The sequence below is a fragment of the Oncorhynchus mykiss genome, chromosome 23 (assembly GCF_057628025.1).
Source record: "Oncorhynchus mykiss isolate SJ-2025 chromosome 23, ASM5762802v1, whole genome shotgun sequence".
Lineage (NCBI taxonomy): Eukaryota > Metazoa > Chordata > Actinopteri > Salmoniformes > Salmonidae > Oncorhynchus > Oncorhynchus mykiss.
The window spans coordinates 20,579,682-20,594,107 of record NC_143044.1 but is presented as its reverse complement, the minus strand read 5'-3'; the positions used below and the strand labels follow the sequence as shown (position 1 = coordinate 20,594,107).

At 39.9% G+C, this 14,426-nt stretch overlaps 1 protein-coding gene across 2 annotated transcripts in view; it reads right to left on the bottom strand.

Annotated features, from left to right (window-relative positions):
* Positions 1 to 11,562, bottom strand: part of gfra1a (gdnf family receptor alpha 1a) — a 102,153-nt gene extending 90,591 nt beyond the window's left edge. The window contains exons 1-3 of one of the 2 annotated variants that reach the window (XM_021580082.3): positions 10,374 to 11,562; positions 9,416 to 9,718; positions 7,719 to 7,802 (exon numbers count right to left, since the gene is read on the bottom strand). In XM_021580082.3, coding sequence (XP_021435757.1) covers positions 7,719 to 7,802; positions 9,416 to 9,718; positions 10,374 to 10,413 — 427 coding nt within the window. In that variant the 5' untranslated portion in view covers positions 10,414 to 11,562. 2 annotated transcript variants of the gene reach the window in all.
* Between the last annotated feature and the right edge of the window lie 2,864 nt (positions 11,563 to 14,426).

The following is a 14,426-nucleotide window of genomic DNA, read 5'->3' as shown; positions in this document are numbered from 1 at the left end:
ATTTTATTAATTATATTTATTGAACTGCATTGTTCGTTAAGGGCTTGTAAGTAAGCATTCCATGGTAATGTCTACACCTGTTGTAACAAATAACATTTGATTTGGTGTGAAAAATTTGAATCTATGTATCAATGCCCTCATTTAACATACTTAAGATCAAGAATGGCACAAAGCCAAAAACAGCTGGATACTGGAGACATGTATATTTTCATGGACGTTTTCCAGGAAAGTTTCTTGACTAAAACTGTTATTAAAAGGGGGGAGGGTTTCTCTCGAGACAAGTGCTGCAGCACAAATGCTCTGTACAGTCAAAAGACTACTAATATTACCAGCCATAACTGTATTGTTAGGGGATTGGAAAAAACACAATAAGTCAATGGGAAACATCATTATACTCATGGTAATGTAATTCTTTTTAGGGCAATATCGGTCGAAATATTACAAATAGGGAGGTTCAAGATCCTCGTAAGACATCACATTAAAATGGAGGGATGTATTGCAAAAGGAAATTGCAAAATTGCATTATACTGGGAAAGTTGGGTTACTGTGGATAAAAATCCAGCACTTGCAGAAAGAGTCAATTAGGACTACATATATAATTATTTAACTACCTGTACCGTACATGTGAGCGAAAATAGTTCTAAGTAGCGTCAAAGTATTGTTGTCCGTTACTTTACTCCAAGGAGAAGGAGAGGGGTGGTAGAGTTGACTTTTCTTTTTATGAATAAAAAATAAGGGGTTTAGAATTGATGCAAACAATTAAATTGATAGAACTCACAATCTTTCTCCAAAATTAAAGCTGATCTACCACTAAAAACAAAACATTAAATCATGATTAAAAGAGTCACAGACACACAGACAAACCCTCTTGGAAAAAAACAAACAAACAGCTAAAAAGGGTTAAACATCTACATGTACACTATATATACAAAAGTATGTTGACACCCCTTCAAATTAGTGGATTTGGCTATTTCAGCTACACAGGTGTATAAAATTGAGCACACAGTCATGACATCTTCATAGAAAAACATTGGCAGTAGAGTGGCCTTACTGAATTACTGACTGACTTTCAACGTGGCACTGTCATAGGATGCCACCTTTCCAACTGTCAGTTCGTCAAATTTCTCCCCTGCTAGAGCTGCCCCGGTAAACTGTAATTGCTGTTATTGTGAAGTGGAGAAGCAACAACGGCTCAACGTCTAGAAGCAACAACGGCTCAGCCGCCAAGTGGTAGGCCACACAAACTCACACAACGAGATCGCCGAGTGTTGAAGAATGTAGCGCGTAGATATCGTCTGTCCTCAGTTGCAACACTCACTACCGAGTTCCAAACTGCCTCTGGAAGCAATGTCAGCAGAACGACTGTTTGCCGAGAGCTTCATGAAATGGGTTTCCAGCCACACACAAGCTTAAGATCATGCACAATGCCAAGTGCTGGCTGGAGTGGTGTAAAGCTTGCCGCCATTGGACTGGAGCAGTGGAAACGCGTTTTCTGGAGTGATGAATCACGCTTCCCCAGCTGGCAGTCTGACGGATGGATCTGGGTTTGGTGGATGACAGGAGAATGCTACCTGCCGAATGCATAGTGCCAACTGTAAAGTTTGATGGAGGAGGAATAATGGTCTGGGGCTGTTTTTCATAGTTCAGGCTAAGCCCCTTAGTTCCAGTTTAGGGAAATGTTAACGCTATAGCATATAATGACATTGTAGACTATTCTGTGCTTCCAACCTTGTGGCAACAGTTTGGGGAAGGCCCTTTCCTGTTTCAGCATGACAATGCCCCCGTGCACAAAGCGAGGTCCACACAGAAATGGTTTGTCGAGATCCGTGTGGAATAACTTGACTGACCTCAACCACATCGAACTCCTTTGGGATGAATTGGAATGCTGACTGTGAGCCAGGCTTAATCGCCCAACATCAGTGCCCGACCACACTAATGTTCTTGTGGTTGAATGGAAGCAAGTCCCTGCAGAAATGTTCCGACATCTAGTGGAAAGCATTCCCAGAAGTGTGGAGGCTGTGATAGCAGCAAAGGGGGGACCAACTCCATATTAATGCACGTGATTTTGGTATGAGATATTCATTGAGCAGGTGTCCATATACTTTTAGTAATGTACTGTATGTACTTAAATGTCTTGCCCATCCAAGAAAAGTATCCTATGATAGAGTATGTATGCCTTTGCATAATAATCAATTGAATCCTAACCAATGAAAAAATAAAATATTGTACCAAACAACTACAGTAGACCTTTTTTTTGTATGAAGCCAGTGAATATTTCATCAAACATGGTTACTCACTACATCTATCTGACTTTATACTGACACCTCACTGTTTGCAGTATGGATAATTGGCATGCATCTGGGCAGAAAAGCAATAGATGTAGCTGGCACATGTGGCGCCCCTGCTGATTCGAGCTGTCAGGAGCGTTGATTAACTGTGATGAATCACTCTCCCACTTTATATCCAATCAGAAACCTCCCAGGAGGACTCCATTCTGGTCACCTTTAACTAAATTATTTTTTGGCTGCATAGAGCTAGCGGCAGGGACAAGGCTGCAACCTGATGCTGCTGTTAGCATTATTCTGCCATTAAGCTGCAGCTGTGAGAGTAATGTCTGGAACGGTGTCTGTGTATTAAGCAGCTAAAGCCCCTCGACCTGTGGCTAAATCTTCCGTGTGACTTGGAAGGACAGCTATGGACTTTCGGATGAAAGTCAAACAGACAGACAACAACAGACATCCAGGAAGTTAAGTGGTATTTGAAGGAGTATTAAAAATCTTTATTGAGATCTAATATTATAATCAGTCCCTACAGCAGCGTTCCCCAAACTAGGATTCACCTGATTTGGAAATAGGGTCGCAAGAGAAACTTGTCCTTGGTTTATAGAACCGAATCGTTAAGTCCATAACTTTCGGTCGCCACTAGATGCGGTTGTAAAAAACTGAGCGGTTTCTGTGGCTTTTTAACAGTTTCATCTACTGAAAGATAAGACTCTGAGGATCACATCCATGTCTTGTGTTTCCCTCTACAATGCCCACAAGGACTCATTAGAACAGAGTGGCCAAGACCAGGCACTTAATCAGACTGGGGGGAAAGGAACATTATCAATGATGATGTTCTTTTCTACACAGAAGGTCACACAAAATGATTGCCTGTGTATCTTTTGAACTTCCCAATACCTTTCTGATACATTTCAGTCACTTCAACAATTCTTTAAGATTGAAATATTGTCCAAAAATGCTGCCAGATGGATTTGTAATAGACTGTCATAGCCCCAATTAAACAAGTAAACATTGGCTTTTGATTACATCACATTCTTTACATGGTGGGGTCATGGTGCAAACATTTTTGGGAACCCCTGCCCTACATCTTCTAAGACGGACAATGAGAGTGGAGGAGTCAAGACAACCCTGTGGAGAGTCCCGACTCCTCCAGACCGATGTGCATTGTGGAACCGTATACCTGAGCTCCAGCAACATAGGGATTATCCTTTGATCCAGTCCAACAGAAGAGCTCGGGCGAAAAAACAAATCAATAGTTTTTTGTACTCACAGCCTCAGGTTTCTATTTTAACATGCCTGGCTATTGATTAGCTTTCAGATGAGAAGTCTCCCTACGACATTACACTCTAGGTGGATTTGGGAGTCTTTAGCAAAACAAAAAACCCTTGTAAAGTAGGAAGGAGGCAGCAAGGGAACGTTAACATAGAACCCCTATCTCAGTCAGTGCTCACTGAGGAGGCTGAGGCCACAACTCTAACAGATAAGAGTACAGCTGTACCCCAACATCAAAGGCCCAGGCTTGGCCTGTGATTGACACATCCTGACACAAACAGCCAGACGGGGGAAATGGAGCTGCTTTATCAAAGTAGCCATTTTAATGACATTTGTTTGTCAGGTGGCAGAGGGAATATTGATATGGAAATGCTACCATCAAAGACATCTCCTTTTTATATTCTCTTTCTCTCACACAAACATTTTCAGTTGGGGAAAGTACAGAGAGTCAAACACCAAAGCCATAACATTGAGAGTGGTTTTGGTTGGTTGGTGGAATCTAGGGTTGGAGCTGTCGTAATACTTCTCCCAACACATCAGAAAGTGCAGAGCTACTCTTAAGTCCAAACAACACAAATACTGTTCTCCCCCATTCCTCTCCCTCCTCTCACTCTACAAGAACCCAAGTGGCAGTCTGTCCTCATTCACCGCTGGACTCCGAGTTCATTATAAGAGTGACATTCCAACAGCAGTGAGCTGTGTTGACAGGCTCTCAGCATCGTGTCAGTATGGGGATTTCAGGTGCTGTGTGGTCCGTCTGCAAGGTTGGGACTACATGGGTTTTCACACATACACAGCTCAAAGACTTCAGAGAGAATCCTTTAAATGCTTTAAATGCCACTTTTGCATGTTTATGTGCTGACCTCATAATCATCATCATGATCTGTCATCAGCTTAAACCACAAAAACATAATGGGGAAAGGTCATCTACAGGTCTTAGAAAATAATGGAGTGATGTAGAAACTCATCTTTATTCATAGTAGCACTTCCCAGATTATTTGATGTCCTTCTCCTTTTTTCACCGCTACCTCATCATATAGGCAATTTCAGTCCAGCCAGCCCATGCTGCACAGAAGACTCTGTTTTACATTTTGTGTCACATTTTACCACGGGTTTCATTTTTCTTATTGGCGCACTGAACAGTAAATGACAATTGGCTGACATTTAAAAGGGGCTTTATCTACAGAGTGATTGTACCATAGCTATATCTCTGTGTCGATAAGCCAGACCATTTTGAAAATTTCTCCCATTTCCTCAGTTTAAAGCTACAGTACATCAACAACTCCTTTTGGTTTAGACTTTGAAAAGTCAACCTCCAATGTTATTCCACTCATACAGCAAACAAGCATTTTATTATTCTAGTTCTAAAAATCGAGGGGGGGGAAAATATTTACATTGGTCAGTATGAGAGGCTCCAGACCAGTGAGTGTTCAAGACTACGGTAATATGAAACTGTGCTGTGTATTCATCCATTTCCTCCACTGCTTGCCTCTTCAGCAGGGGCAAATGGTCTGGGAGTAATGCAAGTCCACTTGAATCTAGGAGAAATGGGCTCTCACTGCCTTCTCTATGCATCAGTGCATCACAAGATGGCAAACTGGTGGGCGGAAAAGGAACAATTTTATTGAATTCTCTTCCTCTATTCTCCATTACATTCTTGCTTACGCGCACACACATGCAAACGCACACAAAGGAATGCACAAAATTAATTCAATGATCTGGAACTTCATCCATGAGCAGGTGCACTGTGGTGAACTCTGCATGTAATTGAACGATGTGTGACTGTGTGAGTAAACCATTTACTTTCAAACATATTTAAAGAAGGGCACATCCCTTGAATGAGATGACTCACCATGTCTGTCTTATGACAGCAGTTGTGGCTTTTGTGACCATTGACACAGGAACTACTCCAAACTTAGTATGTTTCACCTATACCCTAGCCTGGCGCACAGGCAACAGCATGACACTTCTTGATATTGAGAAGCAATGAGCTCTGCAGACAGCGGAAGCCCAGAAGCATTCAATGAGCCATTTAATAGAGTGAAACAGACATCAATATAGGTAGTTCCCACTGAAAGAGACTTAGGGTTTCTATGATTTAACATTCAAACAGAAATGGAGGGGGGAAATAAACAAGATGCACCGCTTGTATCAAAAGAAGAAGTTGAAACATACAAAACTCAGCTCCAGCAAAGAAGCATGTTGTGGTCTCTGATGTTATACATTTGCAATCTGCAGATTTCATTCGTGTTTCAAGATTTTGTAACTTTTTTTGAGCTCATAGTATTCTCAATGTGAATTAAATGGCAAATGTAGATCACATCAAAATGAGATGATACGTTCTGTTCCTGGGATGTACACTCTACTGAAGTTTCTCATGTGGCAACTTCCACCACATTAAGAGACTGACTTACTCATACTTCAAAGTGACTCACCCTGACTCATCGCACAGCTAAAAGCATTCTATCTGCCTGGAGAAAATATTTGAAAATAATTAAATTAAACTTAAAACTGTGTGCTGTGCACAAACTTGTGTGTGTGTATGTGTGTGTGTATGTGTGTGTGTGTGTGTGTGTGTGTGTGTGTGTGTGTGTGTGTGTGTGTGTGTGTGTGTGTGTGTGTGTGTGTGTGTATGTATGTTCATACAATCACGCTCAGTGCTCTCCACATCCTCCTCACACATTTCTGCTGCTGTTCTAATACTATTCTATTATTTTATCTTAATAACAATTAAGGACACCCAGTGTTCTTTAAGGCAGCTGTGTACCTTATAAGCTTTACTGATATTGTTCCAGCTTTATGTCTGGTTTAGTCCTTCGGAGGCCTACAGTACCCAGAGTAGGTGGGAATAAGGACTGTAGGGCCTGGGGTTGTGTAGGAAAGATCAGGAATAAACCTCACTATAATCAGGAGGTTGCATAGGAGAATGCCCAGTGTCACTGGAGATTATTAGGCTCAGGTCCCAAGCAGGGGCCTATTACAGATTCATTACATCTCACAATGCCTCCCTTTGTTCATTACTATGAATCAGTCGGCTGATCTATGAGTCCTCTAAGCCTTACTGAGACAGCCATGTTATAGGGCTGCCTGGGAGTAGGGGTTGTGAGAGGCACTGTGTTGACCTAAACCTCTTTGACACCTGTCCTGTCTCCCCTCTCACCCTTATTGTCTCCTTCTCACCCTGCCTGGCCCATAAATCTCTCATGATGAGGTAGAATGGATGATCTGTGAGACCTGTCGCTAAGAAAGAAATGTGCAACCGTCAATCAACATAAAGAGCTTTTCAAAAGGGAATAAGAAGCACCTTCAGATTCTGAGAGCTTTCTCATAAATCTCTCAGGTTCTGGTAGCTCAGAGCGGAAAATGTCTGGGGCTGTTAATATGAACTATGCTCCTAATATGAACTATGGTCCTAGGCGACAAATGGAGCATTGACGTTTGGCTGTATTCTAACTAACATATACAATGGCTTATGAGCCATTTCCACTTTTCTGAAATTGGAGTCATTGTTCTGGAAACGTTATTTTGGATGTCTCTTATTTGCCCAAGCACTCTTCAAGTTTCTGCTGTTTATGTCTCTATCACAATTGATGACAAAATTGTCCCATTTCAATGTGCTTATTAAACTAATCTCAGACTCTCTTTTTCCCCATCACTAGCCACACAATATGCCGCCTCACGCGCACTGGATGGGAGTTCCTCATAACAAAGACCAAGGCAAAGTCAGAAAGGCCACTATAGCATCAATGGATAGCGCCTATGTGATCGAAAATAAGGGAGAATATTGCCATCTAGAGGCGGCTCATAAACGACCAATGCGCAGATCGAATTGTTGACAACGATGTGCGATTTAAACACAGGATGTACGATTTAAACACAGCCCAACAATCTATGCTCCAACTCCACACCACCACACTGTGTTGAGCTCTCATTGGACACTCAGAACTATAGATCTCCATGCAAGATCACTTACAATGGGCATGCATTTCATTGGGGCGAAATAGGGAAAGTGTGAGGATTGTAAAAATGTTTAAACACAATTCCACTAAGAACATGCACAGCCAGCATTTAATCTGTATACTTTCACAAAGAAGCCAGGCGTCCATCCATGAACTTCGTAATAAGTGGCACAATCTTAAACTCTTAATAAATCCATGTCCTTACCTGAAATAATGGGGGCCAGTCTGAACATGTCAGACAGCCGGCTATTCATGGTCTCGTAAGGGGAGTCCTCCAGGAAATCGTTCCCTGAAAGGAATAATGAAATACAATGTGATTTTTAACATACTCCTGCAGTCTTAATAGGCATGTAAATGTTGCAGACAAACAGATACACTGAGAAAAAAAACACAACATGTAAAGTGCTTTCTCTCAAATTTTGTATACAAATATGTTTACATCCCTATTAGTGAGCAATTCTCCTTTGCCAATATAATCCATCCATTAAACAGCATGATCATTACACAGGTGCACCTTGTGCTGGGGACAATAAAAGGCTTTTCTAAAATGTGCAGTTTTGTCACACAACACATTACCACAGATGTCTCAGATTTGAGGGACCATCTAATTGGCATGCTGACTGCAGGAATGTCCACCAGAGCTGTTGACAGATAATTGAATATTCTGAAACAAAGCTGAAAATGTTCCTGTTCTTCCATGGCTTGCATACTCACCAGACATGTCACCCATTGAGCATGTTTGGGATGCTCTGAATTTACATGAGTGTTCCAGTTCCCGCCAATATTCAGCAACTTCGCACAGCAATTGAAGAGGGGTGGAACAACATTCCACAGGCCACAGTCAACAGCCTGATCAACTCAATGCGAAGGAGATTTGTCGCGCTGCATGAGGCAAATGGTGGTCACACCAGATACTGACTGGTTTTCAGATCCACATCCCTACTATTCCCAGTTATGTGAAATCTATAGCTTAGGGCCTAATGAATGTATTTCAATTGACTGATTTCCCTATATGAATTGTAACTCAGTAAAATCTTTGAAATTGTTGCATGTTGCGTTTATATTTTTGTCCAGTATAGCTAGATAGAACGATTTCATTTAAAGAGCATGCACATGGGTTATTGTTTTCACTAAATGTTTGTGAGCTACCATGGGCTGTGTTTAGACACTAATTGATATTTTGACCTATCAGATCAGCTCTGAAAAAGATCTGATGTGAAAATATCTGATCTGATTGATCAAAAGACCAGTTGGTGAAAAAAATATCAGAATTGGGCTGCCTGTCTAACAGTTACCTTTACACAGACAGCCAAATTCCGATATTTTTTCCACTAATTGGTATTTTGATCAATCACATCAGATCTTTTCACATCAGATATTCTTCAGAACTGATTGGTAAAAGGACCAATTTGTGAAAAAAAGATCAGAATTGGTCTGCCTGTGTAAACACAGCCTAAAACAGCCATGCAAATACACATGGGATGGGTATCTGGGTCAGTCAATGTCCATGCTGCCCAACAACTCATTAGCCTACAGTTGATTAGGTATAGTGGTCAGTTGCACAACTGAGATCCCATTCTGCCCCACTGGCCCTGGGATTAAGCAGTACACTTTTTTTGTGTATGATCAACTCCAAGATAATGAGTGCAAAGTGCCTTTACACTCGATTTATTCCAAGAGATGTCTTAAGGATATTACCTTTCCCAGTATGCACTGGCGGGAAAGTGTACATACCTAATAATGTGGTGTTTTCTTACTGAATTGGTTTTTACTTTAGCAGTTTATACATTAGGCCTAATCATACAGCAGGTCTGGGATTTAAAAAATATATATTAATGTATAGACTTCTGACAATTATTGTGTGCTTGCTGTGTTATAGCCAACTGTAATGATAGTGCATACCTTGCAAAGTCTGATAGATTCCCCAATAGATGCGAAGGCAGTTCTTCTCTTTCTTCATGCCCCTTTTACACCTGCAGTTGTACAGGGGGCTCTGCTTGACTGCGTCTATGGCACTCCGACATTCGTCCTGCGCCTCCAGTCCAGCCACCATGCTAAAGTTTCTCTCCTTCCCCCCAGCAACGCACTGTCTCATTGTCCGATACTTGGTACTGCATCCTTGCTCCTTCATACACTGCTCACTCGCCTTGACACAATCGAGGCGGTTGGGACCAGAAAGAGCATTCTCCTGGGCATACAAAACATCTGTGGAGAGAATAAATAATTATAGGCTAATAATAATAATCATGTTTCTGTCGTGTATATGTTAAATATTGTAGACAATACGCGATTTGGTCTCAATAAATATTCAGAGATTAAACTAAATGAAAGCAGTTTTAGATATTGAAATATTGATTGTATTTTATTACGCAACTCCAAACAATTAAGGTGACATTAACAACAACACAAACATCTCATAGACTACTAGTCAAATACTAGCGTCCAATGCATTTCATAGCCTATCAATTTGTGCAACAAAAAATAAACAAGTAAAGGATAAGTAAAGTTATTAAATATGACGTACATGCTATTGCAACGTCGGCTGTAACAAGGGTAGGCCTATATAGGTTATGATAATGAATTGTCACGGTCTTTAGTTGTGTCTAGTTCAGAATTAGAACTCAATTCACTTCGATTAGTATACATGAGCTCGTAATTGACTTTTCACAAGTCTTTGGGCATGACACGCATTTGGATGGCCCATTTCGCTCCATAACGACCACCAATTTTGCTATTTATTTATCTCAGCTGGCCTCTAACTGATTATCATTGCCAATTTACAAATGTAGATTTTATACTGTATGTTTACACTAGGCATTTGCAGTGTATATTAGTCATAGGCCTTGAAACTAAAACTTACCTAAAAGAGGCAGAACGACATAAAGAGTGACGAAGATCATTGCGTATCTATCCGTGCGATGCCTTGTTACAATGGAATTGATAGAACGTCTAGAAAAAAAACTTCGTGCTTTTATTCCAATCTATTCAAATCCATTGAAAACATCGTGGCATGAGGTCCGATATTCGGAACACATCCAGCTGACTTCATGCGTAAAACATTCCAACCCAAAAGTACTCCAATTTTGCGGCAGGCAACCGAAACCATCAACCACAGAATGATTTTATTTCCGTGTAAAAACTAAACAAAAGACAACGATAAAATATCATAAGGAGACAAAACGAACGGGCCAGAGTGCTCTCGGAACTCCAGCTCGTAGGATGCCCGCGTGTGTCTGAGCGCGCGATGATGCTGTGCTCAATAGTGCAGTGACCACAGCCTGGCAGCAGCAGCAGCAAGGCAGAGGAACTTCTGCATTTCAACGTGGATTTCGGTGATGACAATTAGATACATTTTGTTATTAAACTTTTTCAGGCACATTTTCTTTCTGCAGTTGGCATACAGTGTTGATGTGTGGATAAATAAATGCGAGTAAGCTATTGTCTGTGCGCAATAAATGAATTGCACACATTACACGAACTGTAGGCTTTTTTTGTACTCTATCCTAAAACAGTCTATGACACAATTTGCAATATTTGTTATTGTTGATTCTGAGCTCAATTTAATAAAAAATAACCTAGTGTATTGATTAATTTCTTAGGACTAGACTTCCCCACTAACATCTTCAATATTCCATTATTCTTGGGGTCACAGAGTTCATGGGTTCAACATGTAAACGTAAAAAATATGTTATGGGAATATCCCCAAGTCAAAACCAAAGCTGCTATCGCCGATCAAAACGCCACACTAATTTTAGCGAAAGTCAACCCCATGTGAACAGAGAATAGCTACATGCTCTACAATATTGCATTTCTTGGTGGACGTGTGCATTTTCTAACCAATTCGATGAAAGCCTGTGTTTGTTCCCTTTTCCACATTGAAAATCGAATCAGATCGTCTCGTATCAATGCTGCCGTATGCGCATGCATGATGCGCGTTCGCCACCCATATGGAGCATGGAAAGAAAAATGAGACGGAGCCTAAATTGTCTATATGCTGTGCTGCTCACAGGGCCAACCATACCCTAGGCATTCCATAATTGGAGAACAGTGTGGAGCCGTCAATGCAGCCAGTCAATCCACTGTTGACATCGAGTAGCCTATAAACTGGTGAGCATGGGTGAATATCGCCATCTGTTGGTTTAAAAAAAAGCCTCAATATGCACCAGATTATAAATAATGCCATCACTATGCCTAGCCCTAGACGTGGCTAATGTAAAATGAAACTAGGCTATTCAAATCAAGGCTATTCAAATAATTCAAATGGAGTGGTTTATGATCATTAAAATGTTAACATTTCATTAGGCCTATTAGGTTCATTTGACATACTTTTCCATATTAGATATTTTTAACTGTGGGCATTGAATAACAACGAGATAGGCATTCCATTAATAAGTGAGACATAATCCATGCCATATTGGACCAAATCAACCAACAATAAATGCTCCCCTCAACTTCACTATATCAACTGGACTGAATCCTTTAATACACAAATGGGAAGCTGAGAGACCAGAGCCATAAGCATTTATACAGATAGTGTGAAAGAATAGACAAGGTGTCTCAAGGCCAAGCGAGATGTCAGGAATTGGCACTGCCTGGACAACAGTCTTCAGGTGGAGTCAGGTGTTTTTACAGCAATGTAATAATGTTCAGCAGTTGACTCTAATATCTAGGCCTAAAAATGAATCCAGAAAAATAAGAAAAGCCTAGATCTGATACACTAATATGCAATTACATTAATAAATTAATAAGCATAGAAAAAAATGACTTAATCAACTCTTATGGCACAGAGACTGATTGACTGATTGATGAGGGGTTGGGTTAAATGCGGAAGACACATTTCAGTTGAATGCATTCAGTTTTACAACTGACGAGTTATCCCCCTTTCCCTTTGATGTCACCTAAATGATCTCACTAAAACGAGTAGGGAGAAACTAAACCACTGAGCCAAAATTGGCACCTCCAAACTGGGCTTTAATGGGCACCAATCAGGTGCGTTGCCTACCTTTAGGACCTGAAGTACAACATGCATAACTATTAACTGACGATGTAAACTGCTGAAAAAAGTTTCATAAACCAAATGATTGTCTGAGAGTAGACTAGGCTTAGATGATGGTTTAACAAACACAGAAGCGAACTAAGTGCTCATATGGCTATCTTCTTGTAGGCCTATTACTTACAAAGTGACATTGGGGATTTTGTAACAAATAGGCTATTAGGGTAATTCTACAGCACAATAGCAACATAAATTTGGTGAATGCATAAAGGGTAACATATGTAGGCCTAATGTGCAAAACCTCAAAGGTCAATGAAAGTCAAAATAATTGGCTTTTGCAATGGGAGCTTTCAAATTAGGCTTATAGTTTGTTCAGATAAAATGTAATCTGTGTCCTCCTTGAGCAAATTACAACCCAGCTAGCACATTTGGTTCCTTCGAAGTTGTGGGAACATACATTTCCTCACCATGTGTTTCCTGACCAGTAAAACTGAAAGTTTTTTTTAAATGTTCTGAGAACAGAAGTGATAAGTTCATCTGTTCTGGGAACGTTCATTTTTAGGTTGCAGAGAGGTACTGAGAAAGTTTTACTATGGTTCCCTAAAAGTTTTCCTGGGAGGTTTTATTAACGTTTGAAGGTAAGTAAATAGCATTCTGAGAACATGTTTCAAGTGTTTTGAACTACAAGCACAGATAAGACACATTGCTTAAGCACTAATCATGCAAACACATTTATTTTTTATTGTGGCTCGGCATCATCTAGATTCAAACCTATGATATTCTGTTCTCTATCCAGAGAATTAGTCCACTGCGCTACCATGATGGAGCTAGCATGCCATGTTTTTTTTTTTTACTCATACAAAGCTGTTCTTTTTAGTCTATTCAAACAGACCCTATTTAAAAGGAAACAAGCACTCATTAAGATCAGGTGCAGCCAATTAGTGGGTCTGGCCAACACACCTGAGATAGAGGATAGAGAGAGTTTTGTAGATAGCATGAGGTAGGAATAAATACATTTAATTAGTATAGTAGGGAGGTGTACATTTTATTTTATATAATTTTGAGATTAGTGAGTATAGTATTAGATGGTATGGTATTTATTTAGTACGTTTTTATTTTTCAAGTAAAGTATAAGGGATTTGTACTCCAGTCTAGTATGAGGCGGTAATGCAACAAATTGGATGCCAACCTCCGTTGAACCTCATAGAAGAAGAAGATAGTTTTGTTGCTTCTGAGAAACACTATCATTCTTAGAACATTACAAGTGTTCTTGTTGTTTATGCAAAGTTTTCTTAATGTCCTCGTAACAATTTAAGAACATGACTTTAAATAGAACCATGAGGAAACCTATAGGAAACATTATACTTAAGTACAGATATTCCCACAGAAGAACGTTGTTTCTTCACGTTCTCGAACAATTTGGAAACATTACTTTAAATAGAGCTTTGAGGAAACCTTTTGGAAACATTAAGCTGAAGTACTGAAATTCTCACAGAAGACTGTTGTTTCTTTCACTTTAATATTGCAGATAGTCTGTGGCTTCAATGTCATTGTCTGCATCAGCTCTAATCTCCCATACATATTTTTGTAATATATACATATTACTATAGTTATCTTTTGTTTGTATTTAGTCCCATCCTTCAGGTTCACTCAACCCCTCCCATCTATCGCCTAATCTATCGTTACAGTGAAATGCTTACTTAAAGCACTTAACCAACAATGCTTTAAGAAGTTAAGAAAAAGTAAAAAATAGATAAGTAAAAATTTGAAGATAAAAGCGTACTTAAACTGAAATTGCAATCAACTTTCAATGGCTTGTCAAAAATAGCAATATTTTAGGGAAGATCTCATTTTCAAATAACCGAAAGTGAGAGGTTGTATTCTGAATAAAGGGAAAAGGTCATTCTTGAACATGGGGTG